The 25,440-nt window shown below is 31.7% G+C and overlaps 1 protein-coding gene across 3 annotated transcripts in view; it reads right to left on the reverse strand.

Moving 5' to 3' along the window:
- Positions 1 to 14,914: 14,914 nt before the first annotated feature.
- The window catches only part of LOC142332635 (uncharacterized), a 166,949-nt gene continuing 156,423 nt past the window's right edge, over positions 14,915 to 25,440 (reverse strand). For all 3 annotated transcript variants that reach the window (XM_075379331.1, XM_075379401.1, XM_075379268.1), the window contains one exon: positions 14,915 to 15,493. In XM_075379331.1, the coding sequence (XP_075235446.1) occupies positions 15,322 to 15,493 (172 nt within the window). In that variant the 3' untranslated portion in view covers positions 14,915 to 15,321. The remainder of the gene's footprint in view (positions 15,494 to 25,440) is intronic.

Here is a 25,440-nt window from a genome sequence, read left to right on the forward strand (position 1 = left end):
AATTAAAGTACAACGGTTTTATCTACTGTCTAGTATTCAAATCTGCATAAAAGTAACTAACTTTTACTAGGATTTGAACCTTAGAACCTTTGACTTCAAAAATCACCGGTTAAACAAGTGATTTGCAATGATGAGTATACCACTAGACCAGCTAAATGGGATAGATCATTCTATGTGCATTCATTTTTTATTTTACCTCAATTATTTTAAAGTTTTATTGTGAAAATGTTACTTGAGTGTTTTAAAAGATTAATTTATTCTTTTTTGGTTCAGTGCTTTACAAAAACGAGTAAAGGTGATTACTGTGAGAATGACATTAATATTATACAAAAAAGTTACAGTAGAATGACAATAAAAAAAAAAAATTCAAGCTATCTTACACGTAACATTACAAGATTGCAATTGTAAACGGTTTGAATGTTTTGACCAATATAACTACAACAGAAATGAAGTACTGCAGCAGTTCAATCTTCCTGGTAAGTTCAACAAGCATCAACATTTGATTGGCTTAATACAAAGTGAACCAAAAGTAGGTGGAATATGGTTTGTATTAGGATCAATGGTGTTCATTATATTAAATTTAACCACTAAATTTACTTGATTTTAATCTGTTTCCTTTTCAGATTGTTCAGAGAATTCATAATGGAAAATAATTTAAATAATGATGCAACAAAATAGGTGTAGAAGAAAATGGGTTGAAACATTTGGTACTCAAGCCCCAAAGAGACACACCATTTACCACATCTATGACAAATTTGAACCACTGGCTCAATACCCAAAAAACTGGACAGAGGATCATAAGGAACTTGTTGCCAAAGCATTTGTTCACAACCTCAAAAAATCCACAAGAATAGCTTCAGCAGAATTGAGCATTTCACAAACCTTTATTATACGATCCTGGAATCTTTTGGTTTGAAAGCTTATTGTCCACGGCTAATTCATGGCTTACTGAAGGATGACCCAGGCAGCCGGATGCAATTTGGTAAGATCATGCTGAACGAGATTAGAGAAAATCCAATAATTTTAGATAGCATTTTGTAGACTGATAAAACTTCTTTCAAATTATCTGGTATATTTACAGACATATTTGTGTTTATTGGTATAGTGAGAACGTGCATTTAAGATCAGAGTAATGTCTCAACCAGCCTCATCACTGTTTGAGGTGGTATTTCAAGTTCTAGTGTTTTAGGACCATTTTTTTTATGATAGTCACAGGTGAAAACAGAATCTCAAAATTCAAATGAATCAAATTGTTTCACAGTTACAACAACTGTGAGCCTAATTCACACGGCCTTTATTTCCAACAAGTTGGGTCCCTCCACATTATTCAAGAGCAGTTCATGAGTATCTTGATGAAACATTTTCTGAGAAATGGATTGGCTGAAGAGGACCAATTGATTGGTCAGCAGATTCATCTGACTACCCCAATGGATTTTTTCTTTTGGGGAGTACCTTTTCAGTCAAAGACCATGAAGTGTCGATGACTTGAAAAATTACACCAGAGAAACATTTCAAGACATTAATACAAAGATATACTTGTGAAAAAATGTTTGTTGAAGAGTGAAAGGTAATCTTTAAAGCTGTGTAAATTTTGATGTACAGAAATTTGAGCAGCTTGATTTATTATATTGAAATTAATAAAAATTGAATATAAAGTATTATATTTTTATTAAATAATAGAGAAAACGGTTAAGATATAATAAATCAGAAAGCACATTAAAAATACTCTGAAAGAAATAAAACATTTTGAGAAAAATCATTCAAATTCAAGAGATGAGATTATTTAACTGTATAAAATATTTTTGCAGAGAATTTAATAAAAATAACTAATTTAAAATAAACTGGAAGCTAAAAACTGCTGTTGCAAAGAGATGATTTCAAATAATATAAGTAATTTTGTGATAACACAAGTAATATGTAGAAAATCAATTAACAATGGAAAACCAACATTATTTAAAATAAAAATAAATAGAAACAATGCAAATCAGAATAAATTATTCTGACAAGTCAAAGGGATGTGAAAGGTAAGCAAAAGAACAAACACAGGAAAATAATACACGACAGAAAACGTAAAAGTTAAAAAAACATGCAAATCTCTAATAAATTCTAAAAGGAAATGAAAGAACTGATTTTTATTCAATGACCATTTTAAGTTCTTTTAATGGGGACTAAATTAAACAAATGAATTAACAGTTACTCTAGTTTTATGTTTAACATTGCAGAATCTATTACAACAGGAAAAAACAAACTGAAAGAAATAATTTAAAACATATCAGAAATTTGAACTAATTCTTCTATAACTTTTATTACATTTTGACAAAAAAAATGAAGTCTACATGTAACAAGATATAACTGACAAAATAAATATAACAATTTTGTGTAGCATTTTTTAAAAATGTTTAAATATAACAACCGAGGCACCTAGTAGCAAAGGGACGTGACAAATTTTTAAAATTTGAGGTAAAAAGTGCAAATGATTGGGGAAAATTCAAACTATTGTGTGGCAAAGAAATATAAGAGATAACTATGACAGGAGCTGCTATCTAGTGTATTAATAAAAACTACTTAGTGAAAAGTCCGCAAGTAGAAAGGGGCCAGTACACTAACATCCTTTTGCTTCCAAACAGTGTGGTTTGTTTTTCAACTGAGAGAATATTTGTGCTGTTTAGAAAGTTTGTAAATGAATATTTTGATAGGTTTAATGATTAATTTTTGGAATATTTGAATAAAGGAACTATCCTCTTGAAAATGAAAGTTCAGGTAAGACTAAATACTACGATTTCTCTATGCATAACTGCATGTTTATTACGTAACAAAAAACTGATTGATGTAAGCAAACTACTTGTTATAATACCATTGTCATTATTAGGTATTTTTGAACTATCATTATTTGAAATAACTTTTTAAAGCAGTTTTTAGCTAGTAAGAGCTCCTAAAGGTTTTGTTCTGTTTCTGAACTAAGGTTATACAGTTTTAATTTTCTTTTCAGTGAAAACCCAACTATTCATCATAGGCCTGCTGCTTTGTAGGTCAAACTGATGAGAATTATTATGGTTAAATACTATTAAACAGTTGTGCTGTATTCTTAGACCACTGGTTGATTTTTTATGTTATAATTTTAAAACAAGCATAATAAGAATTATTTATTTTCACATCCCCCCAGACAACAGTGACAGAGATAGGGATTTTGAATCAGAAAATTTTTCAACCGTTGTCAACATCATCATCTCAAGAAGAGGAAGGTACAAAGTCAAGTAATAAAAGAACAAGAAGTTAGTAAAATGTGAAGAAAAGTGGAAAAGAAAAGGAGCCAAAATCTAGCTTGATTCAGGCAAAGAAAACTTAGGTTCAATGGAGAAAATAAAACAAGGTAAATCAATCAAGGAATACAATCATAATTGCAGATATGAAAAAAAATATATTTAGAGGAAGAGTGATATTTTCAAACAATCTTGGGCTCTTAAGTCCCCAAGATCTGCAAACATATGATTCATAAATGAATGCATAGAAACTGTCCAAAAAAAAGTCTATACAAAGTGCTGAAGCACAAAAATGTCAGTGTTTATGTATGGCTCTATGGTAATGAGTACGACCTACTTTTTTAAAAATTCTAGACAAAACCCAAAAATGGTATGACAATGTAGTAAAATGCAGATTATGTCAAATGCAGGCGTCTAATTTAGAGATCAGCAAGGGAAACACATCCAGAACAATAAAACAGATGAAAATGTCGTTCAAAATGTGGAAAATTGTACTGAATCAATCCCAAAATACAGCAGCCATTATTATACAGAGAGAAACCCTAATGAAAAGTACCTAAATTGACCTAAACATGCATACGATGTATGATTTGTATACTGAAAAATGTAAAGGATAGATTTATGTTAAAGAATCATTTTACTAGCATTTTAATACAAAATACAACCAACCTTTAAAAACCTTAATACTTTAATAAATGTGATGTTTTTGACGACAAAATAATATATGGGGAAAATTCCAAACTAATATATGGGGAGATTGTGAAAAATCTGAAGTGCAGAGTCAGATATCTGCTGTTTATTTTTAAGAAAATAAGTTATTTGATGGATACCAAACAATTAATAGCAATCTACTATGCTTTATTTCATGGTATTGCTACATACGGCATCGTAGCGTGGGGAGGCGCTTATGGTAATATGATTAATCCCTTGATCTCACTACAGAAGAGAATGTTTAAAATTATTTTTAAAGACAATAATCAAAGCACAATAGTGCTTTTAAACATAACAGAATGTTTCATTATTGAATCAGTTATTCACAATTACAATGAAGAAATAAATTTCTACAATCAAACAGCAAAACAAGAAATAAAAGCATAATAATTCCAAGAATCAATAAGACTTATCTACAAGAAATAACAAGTACATTGCTGTGAAATCTATCAACCTACTGCCTATTGAGCTGAAAAATATCAACTCGTCAATAAAAAGTATTAAAACCAAAGTGATAAAGTGGATCAGGACTAAGAACATAATAAATTTATAATTGTGAGTGTTATGAATATGAAAATTTTAAAATTGTTACATTTGTAATTAATTATATACACATATTTAAATGAATTGTGGGTGATAAAGGGGAAAAGGTGAATTTAATAATAAGATTACTTTAACTATTGATTGTTATTTAGCTATAAGATACCAGAACTATGTACAGGTAACTCAGATTACCTCTATAGGCTGAGAGTTTGTTTCGCATATCTTTGTATTCTTAAACATAACTCGATGTATTTGCTGGCTAAATAAATACCTTGCAATACATGATCTTGGTGAGGATCATGCTACCATGTTTATGAGGCATACATATATACCATATGTTTTAAAATGAGTATAAGGGTTTAAAACCTATGAAATATTTTTGAAGTGTCACATACATTGATTAATTATACATGAAATGATAGCGCAACTCAAACGATTTTAGCTGTGTGCAAACTCATAAACTGTTTCCTGTACTCTGCTTGAAAGTGTAACAAAGATGGCAACCCTCCCCCCACAGCAGAAAGCGTTCTGTGTTTTGCAGTTTGCAAAGTATGAATATGTAATTACCAATCAATGTACACTCCTTTATGATCCCTTGAGTGACAATAACATTCGTGGATGGTATAAACAATTTGAAACCACTAGCTGTATCTAAAAAGGAAAGAGTACAGGATGACCGAGTGTGTCTGAAGACAATGTTAAATGTGTACAAGTCTTTTGTGCGTAATCCTAGGAAATCTGTTTGGAAGGCTAGCCACGAATTAGCGATTCCAGTGACATTTGTGTGTAATGTTTTAAGGAAATGTTTAAACTACGTCCATATCATTTACAGCCGTTAGAAACTTTAAAGCCTACAGACAGTTATGATATGCATGCTAGCTTCACAAATGAAATGATACAACGTGACAATGAAGACTATTATGTCGGATCAGTGATGAATCAACATTTCATGATAATGGAAAGTAAACATTCATAATGTGCATATCTGGGGAACAGAAAATCCTCATGAAATATTGCAGTGTAAATGAGACTCCCAAAAACTGAATGTCTTTTGTACTGTATCTTGATGGCAAGTTTACCAACTGTTCTTCTTTGTGGAAGCAAGTGTGTCTGGAATGAACTATCTTGATATGCTACAACTACGGCTCTTTCCTTTGCAATATGAACCACAGAACTTTATTTGGCAAAGAGGTGGTGTGCCTCCTCATTGACATAATGCTGTGTGATTGATTAAATGAAATTCTTCCTAACCGCAGGGTTGGTTGCCGGAGACCAGATGATAGGACTTGTTTGTCGTGACATCCACGCTCACCTGATCTGACCCCATGTGGATTTTTTTTCTTTGGGGGTTTATAAAGGACATGTGTCACTATTACCAACTCACCTACCCGACTTGAGACAAAGGATTGAAGCAGCTGTCGCATCAGTTACTCCTGACTTGCTGATTAAAGTACAAGATAAACAAACATATTGGCTGGATGTGTGCCATGTGATGAATAGCGCTCACATGAATTATAGGAAAATTGTATGAGTCATTTCTTGTATAATTTATCAATGTAAGTAAACTTCATAAATATTAAATAACTTTAAAATCCAGATATTCATTTTGAAGCACACGGTATATAAACTGCATATACAAGGTATTTAAATAAAAACTGTATTTAAATAAGAATATAACTTGGTATATAGATAGTAATCTTGTTTCCAGTTTAATAAACAACATTTAAGTAATTTGATTTTCTATAAGACAGATGTGAGAAAATTTTTTCATACCAGTACTTGTAACAACCATGTAATAATAATAATAATAATAATAATAATAATTAATCATTACTTATAATGTTATTTACAGATATTCTAATTATTCAATGTAATTATAAATACATCAAATTATTTTTATGTTTCCATTTCTGTCTTAAAAGACATGTCATCAGTCTGTTGCCATCAGTCTTAAAATACATAACATGAGGTTTGTTTTAAACCAAAATGCATGTAAATGAAACCAAATGGAATTTTTTTTTATCTAGCATTAAAACTGTTCTTTAAATTTTCTCAAGAAGTTGTCTAAGCTATCTTTATCCTGAAACATTACAATACAAAAATGATTTATTACTCAAGAAAGTTTTTATTTATGATAAAGTGCAAGTTTATTTTGTGCCAAATTTCCAGCGTATTAATGGGCTTGAAAATAAAGTAGACCAATAAATATTTCAAGTTATGAAAATTTTTAAATTAAAAGAGTAGATTTTTGGCATTTATTTGCTCAAGATGTACAATAGAACAAAATAAATGAACATTCTGTGGTACTTTCCCATCTTGTGGATATTTTTTTATTTATTTATATGCTTTGAATGAATTTCAGTAAAAACTTTCAGAAGATTAAGGGGAAAATAAAGCAAATAAAATTTTAAGCAAATTCCATTTGAATTTTTTTATTTGGAATTTTGGCTGACAGTTTCCGTTATGAAAAATAAATAAGATTGGTACATGGAGGAATACCAGGAAGTTCAGCTTACATAGGTATCATGTGTGTGTGTGTGTGTGTGTGTGTGTGTATATATATATATATATATATATATATATACATATATTTATTTTTTTCATTTCCTTGTTGATTTTTTTTCAACAGGTAATTTAGTGATGAAACATTTTTTTCTACAATGTAATATTAAACTTAAGTATTCTACGTATAGTAAGTAAAACAACATTATTATTAGAATGTTAATTATTAAACAGCTCATCAGATATACAATACTACAGTAAAATTTAACTGCTGTGGTCTTGCTTGATGACAGTAATTCACATTTACAATGAAGGAACAAAGATCCTAAATCTGTTTCTGAGCCAAAATCAGGTGCTATTTTATTTTCTTCTTCTCAGAATATGACTTAAAATAAGTAAAATTACATTATAATTATACTTACAAACTCTTATTAAAATATTGAAAACTAACATAAGATTATACTCTGATTTAACCATAATAAAAAATACTGTTTAAATATACATATAATCTGTCAGAAACCTTTTTCTATATTAACAATTTTATAATTATAAAAACTTAACTGTTTTATTAAAGTAAATCTAGCTTTTATTAAAAATTAACAAATAATTCATGCAACTGCATTAATATGTGTAATAAATAATATTTTAGGATAAATGTCTGCATAACACATTAAATAATAATTAAGAGTATACACAATAACTACATTTTTATAGATTTAAATTCTAAATGAACAGAAAACAAAAAAGTATATGCATTTAAAACTCAAGATACAATGTAATAAAAAATGTATTACAGATAAATGATTATTTGTGATATAAATTAAAATGATAACAGTATAACAATAAATAGTTTCTTTTTATTAATTTTCCATGACTCATTATATACAATATTTTGTAACTTTCTAATGGAATATTAACTGAGTATAAATATATAATATAGAATTAACAATTATAAATTCAATATCCAATTATAACAACTATTTAATAACATAATAAAACAAATTTATAACCTCGTAAAAAGTATGAGACAAGAATGCACTCTTTAAATATGCCAAATGCCACAAAACAATCAAACAGGAAATCATAATAATTTTATAACATCACAAACTTTAATTTATTTATATACTCATGAAGTAACTATGAACGATATCCAGTTACAATTACTCTTATTTATTTATTTCTGGGTAAGAAGTTAATTTTATAGAATATTAAAAATGTTAGGCCTGACTGGGATATGAACCCAGAACCTTCTGGATGAAAGGGAGACACACACACTACTACTTTATCAAGAAGTAATAGAGTGATAACTGTAATACAGTTACGAAGCGGAAAAACAGAAACAATCCCAAGATACTTCTGTAGCCCAGAATCAAACTACACTTTCTCCAACATTTTTTAATTTTAGGTTATACCATGTACATTATAGATAATTTTATGAGAAATCTAGTTCTGAAATGATACTGCTCTTTATCCAGAGGAGAAAGATCAGTTTGGCACAAAACACATGTTGACCAATCAGAATCCTCCATTTTGTTATATTAGCTGTGTTGTGTACTCTTTTCAAACTTGAAAAGTAATAAATCTGATGGTCTTTACTTAGATCCGCATTAGAATATTAAACAAAAGTACTTTTTTAATTAATTACTTATTAAATAAGAGAACATAATTAAGAATTAACAATTAGTAGTTTGAAGAAACTAAGATATTCTGTCAGTGGGAAGTGTTTTTCCAAAATGTAAGGTTAGATCAATGAACCTTATCAAACTTAAATTTAGCACAGGATTTTATAGTTGAAATACATCTTATGATACAGTTTGCAATGTATTGTCACCACGACGTGCCCAATACTTTGTTAAGTCTCTTGGGTGTAAAATTTAAAAAAAGGGAGGTTAAATTAATGAACCTTGTAAACAAGATGGTAAGTATGGTCGCTCTTTTTTATATTTTTGTATTGTCACAAATTCATGAAACTTTTTCACAGGATATTGGCACTCCATACAATATTATTCTTATTATTGTTTACGCAGAGTTTAACAATAAACTGAACTCTAATAATTAGAATTTAGAGTTCTGTTTATTGAACTGACTGAGTTAAGAAAATTATTCTTTTAAATCTGACAGTTTTGTTGTCTTATTATTTTATTAATTTTTTTTTTTTTACAGATACAAAGCAACAGTTCTTCCTGTATATCCTGAATGTTACCATGATGACATCTTATGCAGGTGCAAAAGTCTTAAAATGTAAGATGTTTTGTATTATCATCAGCTGTTTTATAAAAATACCAATACACAGGAGCAGGATAATTTCATTGTTAAATATACTGACTCAAGTAATGTGAAAAGAAGACAGCAAAATACAGATATACATACAGAAAAATCTTTGTCTACAGTTTTTGTTAAAAACATAACCAAAAATATTGTTAGAGTTTGTAGATGTGCTTTTCTCTCCATTCTTTGCATTTCTGTTCCACGAGTCAATACCGTAATGAGAAAATATTTTAAATTAGGCCATGTAAGAGAAGGCATGGAAGGTTTCAGAAAGCAGGAGGTTTTTAAACCAAAGAAAGAGAACATAATGAATTTTATTAGCTCTTCAAAATATAGTGAAGTGCATTACTGCAGAGGTAAAAACAGTAGACAGTATTTACCATCTGAACTTAACATTAAAACTTTATGAAAAATATATTCCCCTCCTGAGTTAAAAAACATTCCTGTGAAGGAAAGTTATTTTCATACGGTATTTTATACCAATTATAACATGGGTTTTGGATCTCCAAGATCAGATGTACGCTCAGTATGCTTACAATTACAAGAAAAAATAACATCTTCAACTACTGATGAATAAAAAAAAAAACAATTTACAGATGAAGCTTATGGTTCATAAAAAGCGAGCACAAGCATTTCAAAATGCTTGTGCTTGCTTTTTATGAAGGAAAATGATAATGAAAGCTGAAGATCATAAACTTCTTCAGGAAGTAGAGATGTCAACACTGATATTTTCATTTGATTGTCAGAAAAACCTGCCATTGACTCAGTTACAGATCAAAATTTGTACTAGTCATGCGTTTTATTTATTTAACTTTACCACTGTTTTTTGATACCACTGTCAAAAGGCATCAGTAGTGAAAGAATTTGTCCTGAAACTGTTACTGCCCATGTTTGGATGGAAAATCAATATCACAAGTATTCGAATACAGTAGCGTCTTGTGTGCTTTAGTTATTTACATACATTGAACTTGTTGCAGTATTCTAATCTCCATTTCATGGCCGATGGATGTGGAGATCAAAATAAAAATACAATGATTGTGACAATGGTAATGAAGTGGCTTGGTAACTGTGCATGTGCATGCATTAAATCAGTTGAACCAGTATTCCCAGTCGCAGGACAGGTCACAGGACCTTCCACCTGACAGAGTCTTTGGAGTCAATGAAAGAGATTTTAAAAATCGTAAAGTTATTCAGACAGCCGAACAGGCCATAGACCTTGTATCTAAACACTGTTCTGTTACAAGAGTCGGTCATGATTTAAAAGTATATAATTTCAAAAATGCTGCAAGAAATGTTGTTAAAGTATGTGGTTCATGGCATTTTAAACTCTCTAAAGCCAAAAGAATTTATTTCAAAAGGTTAAGTAGGAATAAGAATACAATTTTATTACGAGGAGAAACACACTTGCAAAATGATTTAAGCATGTTGTGTAATTTATTTGCAAATAATATCAGTTTTAATGACTTAATACTGGATGAAGTATCTGCCTTAAATTCAGTTTCATTAGAAAAAAAGAAAGATGTAGAAAAATTATTGATGAAACACTATGGTGAGAATAGAAAAGTATCTGTAATTTATCATTTTATGCACATGTCATTGATGGAGAAGAAAACATGTTTTTATTTAATGTCTTTAAAAAAATTGATTTATTTTTTTTTTTAGATTCCAATATTTTTTATGTAAACAATCATTATAGCTTACAAAAAAAATAATCTTCCTTATTGAAAATATACAATTAGTTGTTTTATTTTTATCTGAGAGTAAATATGGATTTTAAATTGATCAGGGTTCACTTGAACAATAGCTTGACTGGAATCATAGTGAACTTTATCCAAGCTTCAGAATCAAAGTGAATTTTTTCCCAATTGTTTTTAGCCACTGCAACTGTGGTAATTGAAAATATTTTTTTACTATTGTGAAATAATACTGTTAATACATAGTTTCTTACAGTATAAACAGTTATATTCAGAATCCTGTTTTTAAACCTGGAAAAGTTTTTTACCTTTCCTGAAAAATGATGCAAGTCGCAAATAGTGCAGTTTGATTCTAGGCTAAAGACTTGAACAAAAGAGAAAATCATCAAATAAAATATAAATTATACTATGTACTATTTAGCAATTATGTAAATTATTTAATAACATAATATTACAAGAATATTCAGGAATAAATCAGAACATTCACTTTAAAACCAGATAAATTTCAGGAACCGTTATAATTTATATTAGATGTCACATATCTTTAGAGGTTTCTTATTTTTCATAATTAGAGTTAAAATGAAATCACTTTGTCTGTGTTGTGACAGTATTTTACAGTATCTGCTATGAAATGTACCAGAGTAGAATGATACTAACATCTGAAGGAATTGAAATTTTTTTAAAAAATGTCTGAGGAATGTAAATATTATGAATGAATATAAAACCTTAGAACATAATACAATTTCTTTGTGAAGCATAATAAATAATTCCATCAATCCCAGTTTGGATATCTTAAATTTTACAAACCCTCAATTAACATTACATTATCTAAAATAAAAAAATCATCGGTTATTACTTTGCCTTTTCATTAAAAAAAAAAAAAATCAACAAAACTAATATTCTCTAAAAACCATTTTATTTAAAACTGTAATGGGTGTGTAGTCATCAGTAAACCATCATACACTTTATCAGGTACTAGTCCTAAAAGTATATTTAATATTTTGAGAGGGATGTATTTTTTTCAGGTAAGACAACTCAATTAATGTAAGATACAGATATTATGTAAATATTCTTTAATGTTGAGTAACAAAAAACACAAAACGATCTAATCAGTTATATTAAAAGACTTTGAGAATAATTTCATTTTTTTTTCTATACATCCTCAAGACCATCACTTTTTATTTTGTTAAGAAAGATTCCTTCAAAAAATGATGGGTACTTTAATACTTTTGATGGCTAATTTAATACAACTATTAAATTACCCACCTATTAGGTAGTTTGTTAAAAAATATGTCTAATACGTTGTTCAATTGGTTAGGTAACATTAGTAATATGGCTGAAAAAATAATTTAATATAATTTGTTACAAGAGAAAAACAGATTAATATCTTGTGTACATTAAATTACAAATGAATTACTGGTCTGTAACGGTATAGTCTAATTCAGAAATAGTTGTGAAAATAAGAGAAATAACTGAATATTAAAATTTAGAGAGGAAGAAGAAGGACTAGCTAAATTGTTAACACTGCTCCATTGATTTTTGATTAAATACCATTAATAATCTAAATATTAAGGTTCTAATCTTGAAAAACATACTTCTTTATTTTGATTTAATATTAAAACCTTAATATCAAGTTTTTCCAACTACTGGAAGAGGATGAGCCATTAAAACCGTATCAAATTCCACTTGTATAATAACAAAAAAAGAAAAATTGGCATAATATATATAATATATATATATCAATTTTTTTTCAAAGAAGCAACTTTTTGAAAAATATCGAGGCCTAAGTTAACTAATAGACAGGACCTGAGTTGTCAAGAATACATTTATACTTATAACTCTCATAATTTTGCTTACAAATTGAAACCAAATGAAAATTACTTCAATATTAGCTCTGTTAACTAGTTACATCATATTAGTTAAATATTGAAAAAAATCTATATAAAATTACATTTACAACAACAATTAATAAAAACTTGAGTGAAAGAAAAATTATATATAGAGATTGTTTTATTGCTAGAGTAACATTTATATTTCCCTCTCAGATATTAACTTGACTGTATTAATAATAATTAAATTAATATCAAATAAACAAATTGACATGGAAGACACAATATAATACTGGATTAAAGTTTATACATCTACATCAGCTTGTAGAGAAATAGTTAAAGGAAGCATTAACAGTAAAGAACAATCTGGCCTAATACAAAACATTTATAACATTTCTTAAGTTTTAACGGTTAATAATTACTTTCAATGTGATAGTTTAATGAATTTCATTGGAAAAACAAGAATACAAAGATTCAAATTCTAAACCTGGTTAACAGTAATTTAAATTTTTAAAAACTGTTAATGTCTCAAAATTATGCTTTATGGTAAATAAAAGTTTTATAAGTCACATCTAACTGTTTACAGAGTTCCACATGTTGCATTTGTATGTTCAGTAATCTAAATATCCTAGTAAACATAATCTTATTAAAGCTAAGCTTTCAGTCTTAAAAATTGGATAAAAGGAAAATAAGATTAAAAATGATTTTTTAATGTACTACCAAGACAATATACGTATGTACACTTTCTCTTATTACAAATTCATTCTAATAAATTACTGGTTTTCTGCTATATGTTTATCCATATATAAATTAATAAACAGGGCTGAAATAGGGAGCTCCATGGTGGTAAGAATATAGGTAAAACCCAACTCAGTAGTAAAAGAAAAGGAATTGCATAATTAAAATCAAATCTACTTAAAAAAATACACTTTTTTATATAACAATACAGTTTAAAAATTATCATCATAAAAAGAAAGTATTTAAATAATGAGATGGATTAAGAGTTTTTATCAGAACATTAAAACACATTTATAAATAAACAAATACATATTACAAATAATTTAATTCTTGAAGTACAAATAAATTAATTCAATGATATTAATAGCTATGCAGTCTTACAAACAGCAAAACCTTATAAAAAAAGGACTTATGTAAAATACCCACACTGCTGAAAACTTAAACTCTACTCTACTGTCCTGCTTTACAAACTCATTTAATTACATGCAAACTTTGAAAATATTAAGAGCTGATGATGTATATATTGATGAAAGCACCTCCTATAAAGTATTACTGCATTTAACAATATCTGGTAGTTAATACATATTACAGTTAAATACACAAAATCTGTTTGTTCAAAATGATAACTTTGTTAAGCTAAATGAGACAACTGTTCACAATCTGTTTTTTTTTTTGTTTTTTTGAATAAAATATTACAGAATCAGAACTATAATGCAATATAATTGATAATTTTACTAAAATAAAAGATACGACTCGTACACATCAAATGTGATGAAAAACATGAAGTTTTGAAATTAATATTAATATTATTTACTAAATAATAATAAAATATTATACAATGCTTCTATATTAAATACAAAATGTAAAAAATACTATTACACATTATTTTATTACAAAATGGAAATAACATATAGATTGCAGATATCAAGATTCCTTTATGAATTCTTTTTTCTCCATTTTTATAAGGAATTAAATTTCTACAGAAGATGCAGAAGTTTCAGCTTTATATTTATACTTTATTTCACATATTTTATACACACACTTTCAATTATTAAGAAAATGAAAAGAAATAGTTTTAATAAATTTTAAACTATTCACATAACCAACCAAAGCTTCCCTTATAAAAGTCATGCATTCATAAAAAAGTAATTGATACCAAATAAAAAACAAATATAAATTATAAATAATAACATTTATGGTTAATGAAAAAAAAAGTTTCTATCATTACTGTTACTACAATAAAATTATAATTTGTTAAAATTCTATTAAAATACAAAGAAATATAACTAACACTTAAAATGCAACTTACCAGCAGATAATTAAATATAACAAATTTTGTATGTAGTGCAATAATCTAAAATATTTTGTAGACTGCAGTAAGGGTATAATAAAAAACTTTTAATAATAAATTTAAGGAAATTGTCTCATAAATATAATATATTCTAAATAAAATATTTTATGTAAAATATGTGTTAAATGGAAGGAATTTTTTTTAATGTATTATTTACTTAAACCACTTTTAATATCATTTTAAAATTCATAAATATATATTGATTCTACTTCAATAAAAGTTTCCATCAAAGTTTTCAATTGAATAAAAAATAACGTCTACTTACCACATGTACAAAGCACATTATAAATAATTATAATAGATAAAAAACTAAATTCACATATTTTAAATATTTAAAGCTAGATATCATTGTTTAGGAATGTTCCAGGTACTTACTAAAAAAGAAAAAAAATATATATAAATAAAATAAAAAATGAGACTATTATTCATCTAAAGATATAATCAAATTCAACAAGAAAGCATTCTATTACAAGATTTTGCTGCATCAAGTCAAGAGCCATGTTCTGTGATTCTTGTTCAGGCCACATTAATGTTGGTCCAAACACAATTGCCAAATTTGGAATGTGCATTCTATTAAATTCTTGATATTTCGTCACCCTAAAAGAAAAAAAAATATAATCATTAAAAAAAATTTAGTTAATTAAAAAAAATTGTTAGTTTCAGAGTTTTATATAATGACATAAATTACAAACTTATGAATTGAATTGCAATTTGTCCACTATAATCTATCATGGTTAACTACACCTGGCTAAAACTTAATATTTCAATAGATTATCATCATTTTGAATACTTTTAAGCATTAATAATCATTTTGATTAATTAGTGAAACTTAGTTTGTAATTGATGATAATCTATTGATGATAATCTATTGAAATATTAAGCCAGGTGTAGTTAACCATGATAGATTATAGTGGACAAATTGCAATTCAATTCATAATAATCCAATTATTTCTCTTAAAATCACAATACTGTCAAAATTATTAAAAAGACTTACTGTCAAAAAGAATTGAACATACTTTCTTTTTATATCCAGTTATAAATAGAAAAAAAGTATGTTAACAAACATTATTTATTCTAAACTAAAATAGTTAGTACAAAGTCTTGTAACATTACAGAGAAAAAAAATTAAATAGACAAAAAGGTTTAATTGTAAATAATAAATAAAAGTTTTAACATGTAATGAGTGTTCTTCACAAATAGAATTCAATAAAAAAGCAAAATAAAAGTTTAGTTTTAAAATGTTCAAAAGCTTCTAAACAGTTTAAAAATAAATTTTTTTAATTATTTTCCATTAATTTAATTTCTATTATTCACTTACATGCTTATTTTATATGAATAAGCATATTTATTAAAATAAAAAGTGATAAATACTTATTCTTTAAATCTTACACTTATTTGTACACACAATCTTGTTTTGAAACCCTTGATATAAATACATATTATTCCTTTCTTTTCAAGCATTTTTATAGTTACCTTCAAATAATGCATTTAAAACAGTTTTGACTTTACAGTTTAGAAAAATAACAAATCTCATATGTCTGATAGGAATGATATATAACAGTCAAAAAATGTATAATTTAGATGAAAAAACAATTTTTTTCACCTCATAAACATATATATGTTACATTATAGACTGTCAAACACATTTATTATGCTACTTCTGCAGTCAAGTAGAAATGTAACATTATTAATAACAGGAACAGCAAGACATCACATCTACAGTAGATGAAGAATGCAGTCCTTTCACAAATTATTTGCTTAATCTTTCAAGATGCACAATGTAAGATTACAACTACCATGATTTTTTTCTCACCAAGAATTTTGCATAGCACAAACAATGTTTGCTGTCTGATAGTAAATTACACAATTTTACATTCAAAAGACTATAACATTATAAATGAAATGTCAATTCTATTTTTACCCTCCCAGTCTCACTGGAGGATCAAATCATTTGTGAGTATTTTCAGCATACATTCCCTTCTTGTCTCTTGAAAATAGCTAGTTATTTTGAATATTGCTAGTTATTTTCATTGAATCAATGAACTCTAAATAGTTTACAAGTTATCTAATAGTTGAAATGATGAGAGTGAATATTGAGTATGTGACAGCAACTTGTCAGGAATACATAAAAAAAACCCGACTGTCACAGATTGCACTGCAAATTAAGGTAATAGTGATGGAATGTATCAAGAGATATTTCTACCGATGATAAATAATTGGAGTAAAAAGTAACTGAAAAAGCCATAAAAAAAGGAGAAAATATATTCCAGAGATCGGAATATAAATAATGAGGGCAGCAATAAGCTATAAATAATTTTTATTAAAAGAAAAAAAAATTGTGTTACATCTAATAACTTTAGAAAACTGAAGTGGAGGTAGAGAAGAAAGAGACTTGCTAGTCTTCATTCTATGATAAATTCACTAGTAAAATATTAGAAGTGAATAATTGTTAATTTTCATTTAAATTTTATTTATTAATAGTGGAATATTACAAGTAATTTACTTGTAATTTATTGAAGAAACAATTTTTTAACTATTCATGAAATATGGATAAACTTTTGTCCTGGGTGCAATTTATGAGAAGTAGGTCATCTTGACCTACTTATAGTCGAGTGGAAGCTTGTGTTGCGGTCGGACGTATTGTTGTGCGCTCTGTCTTATACTGTTTTTTTTCGGATGAACGGTTTTATATCTGATTTTTGGAATTGGGAATTGACGGTGGAAAATTTTCGGAAGTGTTTTAATATAATTTGGTGATTTTTGGTTGCAGACTGACCTTTTTATTGAATTTTTTATCTGAGTAGCCTTATTGCTATTGGCAATAAGGTTCATAGTTGACTGCTGGTCGCAGTGGTTAGTGTGAGTTAGTAGTGGTGTACCTTGAGTTGTTTTCAATTCGGGTGTAGCTTATCTGTAGTGGATGGCATAGACAATTGTAACTGGCATCGACTGATAATATTGTTTATTATTATTCAAGTGATAAACTTTTGATATTGGAATTAATTTAATTAATTTCGGTTGTTCAGAGACAAATTTTGCAAGTCAAGCGACAAGCTCTGGCTTGTTCGTGACGTCATTGAAATACAAGTAAACAAGGACTTGTAAAATTTTCAGAAGTTTTACTGTGTACTAGTAGAAATTTTACTAAGTGTTTGCGATACGTTACACGGGCAAACTGCTATCCTCCATATCTCCTATAGTTTTTACCATAGAACCAAAATTCCCAAATATCTATCCGAAACCAAAGATTTCTGACCTTCTGACCCCCCAAAATTTTTGACCCTGGATTTGGACACATACATTTTACTTCCCCCCCCAAAATTTTTTGGGGGGCACCCGCCCGTGTGGGGTATCATAGGACTCGGAATCAACCCCTGATTTCGAATCCGAGTCATGAGAAGACGAAGCTCGCTTCCAATAGAAGATAAGGCCTCTCCAGTGGCTGGGCCCTCGAGGGGAACTGCCGGAAGGAGGGATGGTGTTTCTGAAGTCTCAGAAGACATGGACATTACAGGATTAAATCAAGGAAAAGCAAAGTGGAAGACAGTACATGGGAGAACCGCCAAGCGGCCGAGAGCAGGCTCATCAGAAGAAGAGGAGGCCCCCCCTTAATTTGAAGGAGGTTACGTACAGGCTGGGTAATGCACTATTACAGCTTAGGCAACTAACTGGCAAGGCCAGTGTAACGGCAATCAAGGCTCATGAGAGGGAGCTGACAGAAATTTATAAAGATTTACAACGAATAAATGATGAGACTCCAGACACAGTTGACCAAAGTACGCAAACCGAAAGTCATGGCAGGAACGAGATGTCAGATATTCTAGATGTAGAGCTGACAGATGAACAACTGATAGACAGATTACCCACACGATGGTCAACCTGGGTAATGAACAGGCTGATCCAGGAGAAAGATCTAAGACCAGGAGATGACAGCTGTTTTTTCATCGATTTGAATGGATTAAAGCCATCCAGCCGGTATGCTGGGACGGCACCTGGGGCAATGATCTTACAAGACTACACCATCCTCGAAGATGGAAAGATCACAAATACCGGAACTAGGTAAACGGTAATCTATGACTCTAGAGAAGGAGATAAGATAATGGCCTCTCATATTATAAAGGCCTTACGAAGAGCTGTAGGTAAGCTGGAGTCAGCTGTCTTTGTGGTTCCCAGTGGTCCAGCTGGCATCATAGTGAGAAAAATAGTAATATACATGATGAGGAAGGGTAAGACCTTGCCGAGGATGTTACTCCCCAGCCTGAGCGAACAAGGGAGGGCAAGGTCGAGGTCGGTATCAACAAGAAGGGGAACCCCCCCGGTCGTTGAAAGTAAAACGGTCGTAGTAAGGGCCCCCGGTAAATCTTATGCCGATCTGTTGAAAACCATGAAAGAAAAGGTTAAGGTTGAGGAGGCCGGTGAAATACTGTCAATTAAACAGGGAAGGGATCAACAACTAGAGGTCCGAATTAGTGGGGCGCAGAAGGCGGGGGAGTTTTCCTCCCTGCTGAAGAACAGAGCAGAGGATCTCCAGGTGGATATAAGAACAAGAGGAGACCGCAGAACAGTCGTTCATGTAAAAGACATGCTAGGCGACACTACTGAGCGAGAGATCAGGGAAGCGGTAGAGAAGGTACTAGGACAAGGAGAAAACTTTCAGGTCACATCACTAAGGGAGGCATTTGGAAACACAAAAAATGCCACGGTGGTCACAAGTCAAAGGAATGCAACGAAATTAATTGCAGCAAGGCTGAGAGTAGGGTGGGTGAGTTGCAGGGCCTACATCCGGACGGATATAGAGAAATGTCATCGATGTTGGGATGTCGGTCACAGCAGAAGAGAGTGCAGAGGCCAGGACCGTTCAAACCTTTGCTTCAACTGTGGTAAACCCGGCCATGTAATTAAAGATTGCAAGGAGGCGACCATATGCCTGGACTGTGGAGCCACTTCACATAGGACCGGGAACCCGTGCTGTAACAAAGGTCATGACTAAAGTAATACTAGTTAATAATAACAGGAGCCGACTCTCTAGTGATTTGAGCATAGAAATAGCAGCTAGATACGAAGCGGACTTCCTGGTGGCCACCGAACCTAATGTGTATTTGGCGGCCAGAGAACAGTGGCTGACCGATGGGAATGGTGATGTGGCAATTAGAAAGATCGTTGGAAATGTGGATTATGATCTGTATGGTAGAGGTGACGGACTCATTGCTGTTGAGGTAAGCGATAAGATTATAATAGGTGTATATATCAGCCCTAACTGCAGCAGGGAATCTCTTAAGAACAGACTCCTTGACCTCCAACAAGTCATTATACGAGCTCGGAAGAGAATTGTAGTCCTTGGAGACTTTAACTGCAGGACTGTTCTAGCTGGAGCGGTCTCCTCGAACGCTAGAGGAAAACTCCTGGAGGAATTACTGGCAGCGACAGGAATGACATGTATTAATGACGGAACAGCCACCTACCAAGCAAGAGGGCATCAATCGGTCCTGGATTTAGTTATAATTGATGGAAGGATGCGCACTGATGCAGCTGATTTCATGGTTCTTAATGACGAAACAGCCAGCGATCACAGAGCCATCTTTGTTAACTTCAGAGAGCAACGGCCAGAAATAAGACAGATAAATAACAATATCAGACTGTCTGATCAACAGATGTATAGAGTGGGTAATAATGCGGCAAATAGAATTAGAAATAGTACTCAGATAACACCTGAAATATTCCAAAATATAGTTAAAGAAGAGATGGCGAACATACCGAGGAGAAATAATATTAAACATAATATGGTCTACTGGTGGTCCAGGGAGATAGAGGAACAGCGTAGAATTATGCAAAGACACAAGAGGACGGCCCAGAGGTTGCGAGCTAGAGTTGGTTCGGAAATAGGATGTAACATTGCGACAAAGCAATATAGGCAAGCGAGAAAGACGCTTAACTTCCTCATAAAGCAGGCCAAAAGAAGGAAATGGTTAGAACTATGCGAGGAGTTGAATGCTGATCCGTGGGGAAGGGCTTTCAAAATAGTAACCAAGCGGCTTGGGAGACAAGCTCCGACACTGAATGAAGAAACGGCTGCGTTGCAGATCAGAAAGTTATTCCCCAGAACGGAGGAGCAATATAATAGAGAGGTGATAGAATGCCAGGGAGGAAGATTTACACAAAAAAGAGGTCATGGAAGCTATAAATAAATTAAAAAATAAGAAAAGCCCCGGCCCAGATGGCATCCCAGCGGCCATCATTAAGATAATAGCTAGGATCGTACCTTGGGAAATAGTCGATGTAGCCAGCTACGGTCTACAAAATAGAAGCTTCCCTGAATGCTGGAAGGAAGCAAGAACAGTCTTCCTCCCAAAGGCAGGACAAATTCAAGAGAACACAGCATATAGACCTATTACGCTCATAAATAATATGGGAAAAGTAGTTGAAAGGTTGTTAGAAAATAGACAGAGAGGAAATAGAGGAAAAACAATGTCTACATCCGGAACACTATGGATTTAGAAAGGGACGGTCCACGGTGACCGCAGTCGAGAAGGTAAAAAACTGGGCATTAAATTGCAGAAGCGGTACATGGAGGACTAGAAAAATCCCCATGATCATAATGCTTGATGTTAGAAACGCATTTGGTACGGTCCCCTGGACAGCCATCATTGAGGCGCTTCAAGCCATGCAAATAAGTAAATACTTAGTAAATCAGATAGATCAATATCTGCAAAATAGGTTCATAGAGGTCAAAACCCTAGAAAGGAAAGCCATATTTCAGGTATTCGGAGGGGTGCCGCAGGGATCTGTCCTTGGCCCAACCTTATGGAATGTTTTCTATGATAAAATCTTCAGGCTGAACTACGCCAAAGGGGTATCGATAGTAGGATACGCGGATGATATCGCAATATTAGTAGAAGACAGAGATATTAATGAACTGGAGAACAAGGCAAACCAAGCGCATAGAACAATAGATGAATGGATGGAGGATAAAAATTAGAAATAGCTCCTAATAAATCCTGTTGCCTGGTCGTCTCGGGTAGAAGACCATTAAGAAGTGTGAATCTAAATATCAGAGGACAGAGAATTGATGAAGTAAAAGAAACAAAATACTTGGGGGTACTTCTGGACAAAAGTTTAAGGTTCAGCAAGCATATTGATATGATTTGTGGGAGAGTTACTCCTGCTGTAAAGGGATTAAGAGGATTATTTCAAAACCACGGCACACCTAAAATGGTTATTCGAAGATTGATAACCGCGGCTCTCACTTCGACGGTACTGTATGCGGCTCCCATATGGGGGGCGGCAATGAACATACAGCGAAATAAAAAGAAGTTGAGAAGTGTCCATAGGCTGGCATTGCTGCATGTAGCTGCTAGTTACTGTACGGTATCGTATTACGCGCTGTGCGTACTGACCGGGGTCCTACCCATAGACCTTCAGATAAAAGCCAGAACCCTCAGACACAGCGGTATGTCAAAAGAAGAGATGGAAGGGATTATAGAACAAGAATGGCAAGAAGAGTGGACAGGGTCCAGAGTGGGAGAATGGACCAGACGCCTAATCCCTAATATTAAAACCTGGAATAACAATAGACTCGGAGATGTCAATTTTTACATGACACAATTACTGACGGGGCACGGCTCTTTCGGTCAGTATCTGTATAGGATCGGGAAGAGAGCCACCCCGCAGTGCATCTACTGTCCAGAGAACGACGATGCCGAACATACGTTGTTCATATGTCCAAGATGGGCCGTTAACAGAGGTCAAATAGTAATTAATGGTCTTACACCAGAAAATCTCATAAACTGGTTGGGGTACAACAATGAGAACTGGGAATGGTTCCGTAGGTTCGCCGGGGAGGTCCTGCGGGCCAAAGAGGATGAAGACAGAAGAATGGGAGTATAAACAGTAGGGTAGGGCGGACAGTCACTCCATGGAGGGCCTGTACGCGTGTGGGGGTACCTGAGAAGGGGGTGAACTCCAGGGGAGTTTGAGTTTGGGTTAAAATAAAAGACCAAGTCCCGGTCGGCGGGGTCGTCCCTGCGGGAGCCTAGGCTCTTTATGGGGTCGGCGCTGTCGATTAGAGGCCAAAGGCGTAAAGACCGAGTCCTGGTTCCCTACTGAGGCGCTGGGGGACCTTGGCTCTAAAGCGGGGGATTAGAAGCAGGCAATGTAAAACAAAAGATCCGAGACCGGGGAGGCCAACCTGCCGTGCCGGACGTATAGCCGGCGGGTGGGGGACGCCTCCTTTGAGAGTAAAAGGACACTCTCCCCGACTGAGTATACTTAATTGGATGCCAAGTATGGATGAAGATTTTGCACTCAGAGGCATAAAGATTTTAATGCAGCTAAGTCTAAAGTTTATCGTACAGTTGAAACATAAGTACTGCAGTAGAAACCATGAAGAGACTATTTGCTCAGATTGAATTTTCCAATACGAAAGTCAGCACAGAATCCCTAGTAAAATAGAACACTTCTTATTGAATATTAGTAATAAAAAGTCCATACTGTGATTGGAAACTGAAGAAGGATGCCTTTTCAATTTTTACTGAGAAAAAACTAGAGTATTGACAGAATTCAGAAGAACAAAATACAATGTCATCTAATCTTGTAAAGAACAAATATGTACATCTGTTGTCAAGCAAGAATGGTGAAAAGATACTATATATATATATATTCTGTTCTTGCAGCTTTAACAACACTCTCTTCAAAACTTTCAAAAGCAGCTGATGTGAAACCTGTAGACTTTTCTTATGTAGATTTGTAGAAGTGTCTACTTCATACAACTCATCACTCAATTTTAGCTAAAATTGAAGTCAATAAACATCTAAAAGTTATTAACTACCCTTATTTAGTTGATTTATCGTTCTTTTTCAAGACTTCTTCACATATGGATATAGAAAAATCAACTGACTGTAATGAAAGAAATTGTATTCCACTTCTTAAGTACTGAAGATGTTAAAGTATTCTCCATCTTTTGGTACTTATTCCTCTTTATAGGAAAGTCAATCACCGATTAAATATCTACTTCCACATGACCAATAGAGTTATGAATAATCCTTTGTATAAAGAGCTTTTTCCAAATTTTAAAATCATAAATTAATATATAATATAAAACTACAGCGCTCAAGAAATTATATATACACTATTATTCAACACTGATGTATTTAACGTGAATGTCAGTGCTAACATATACGCTTATGCATACACGCAACAAACAAACAACCCCATCACGTATTACTTTACATTAGGTCACAATCATGCTGGAAACTATGATATAATTGCTGATTCTTTCAATGAAGAAAACGTATTATAAAACAGAATTTTCTCTTTTGCAATTAACACATATAGATTCCAATCAAACCTTTCAAGAAATATTACAGTAAAAAAATAAAACTCAGAACCACCAGTTGGCTAATGTAGAAATTAATCATAGCTATAACCTCATGTATACTGTTTTTTTTTGTTTTTTTTTTTTCAAGAAAACCTACACATTAATTTTCAGCATCCAAATGAGGAATCATTTTTCAAGCATAAGAATTAAGGACTTCGACTATACTTTCAATCTGTACAAGCAGGTTGAAAGGCTATGAGGGAATAGTTCTTTATAGCATACGACTTAGGGATGTAAACTTACTTGATCACTTTGAAAGAGCAATTCTATACACAAAATACAAAGCTTAAAAATTACTGGGTACTAAAAAGAATATTGGGGTTTTAATCTGCTATAATATCTCTTGGATGAGTGTGCAATGTTGATTTAAGGCTAGAACCAAAGAACAAAAAGAAAATTTTACTTGCACACATGGCCATAGATTGATTTCCTACCTTTCTTTTGGCAGCACCACTAATAAAGAAGGTGATTCCTGAACAGAAAGCTTGTGTTTTGCAGTTTGTTGAATGTGAATCTACTGTTACAGGCTTTGAAGCATATTAAATACGCTGTGCAGCTGACTTCACAATTGAAATTTTGTAGCTTGAAGATGCAACTTTCTTAATCGTATTATGTTTACTGATGAGTAAACATTTCATCTTAGTAGAAAAATTAACATAGATAAAATCTGTGTCTGGGGTCAGAAATTTCCTATGAACGCTTACAATGTGAAAGTAACTCCCCAAAATTAAACCTTTTTTAGCCGACATTATCACAAGCTTACAGGCTGTTCTTTTTCACTTAAGCAAGTGTAAAGGAGTTGCTTGTTTAGATATGTTGCATACATGGCTCTTTCCTCAAATACAAAATGGACTTGAAAATTTTGTTTGGTGATAAGATGGTGTGCCTCCTCACTGGTATAGTTTAAATGATGTTTTCCCAGACAACTGGATTGATCAGCATGGATCTACCATTACTCTATTACTCCATGCTGGTTAAAGTATAGGACAAACTCTCCTATCAGTTGGATGTGTGCTGCATGATGAAAGGTGCTCATATTGAACACTTGTAGGGAGAAACTAAAAATTACTTTTTCATTTTATTTGTGATTCATTATCACAAAAAAAATTAAACTGTTGATTTATTATTTTATTATTTATTTATTTGACTCTGACTTGTAAGTCAAAGTCAA

The sequence above is a fragment of the Lycorma delicatula genome, chromosome 1, assembly GCF_047948215.1.
Source record: "Lycorma delicatula isolate Av1 chromosome 1, ASM4794821v1, whole genome shotgun sequence".
In the NCBI taxonomy this organism is placed as follows: Eukaryota; Metazoa; Arthropoda; class Insecta; order Hemiptera; family Fulgoridae; genus Lycorma; species Lycorma delicatula.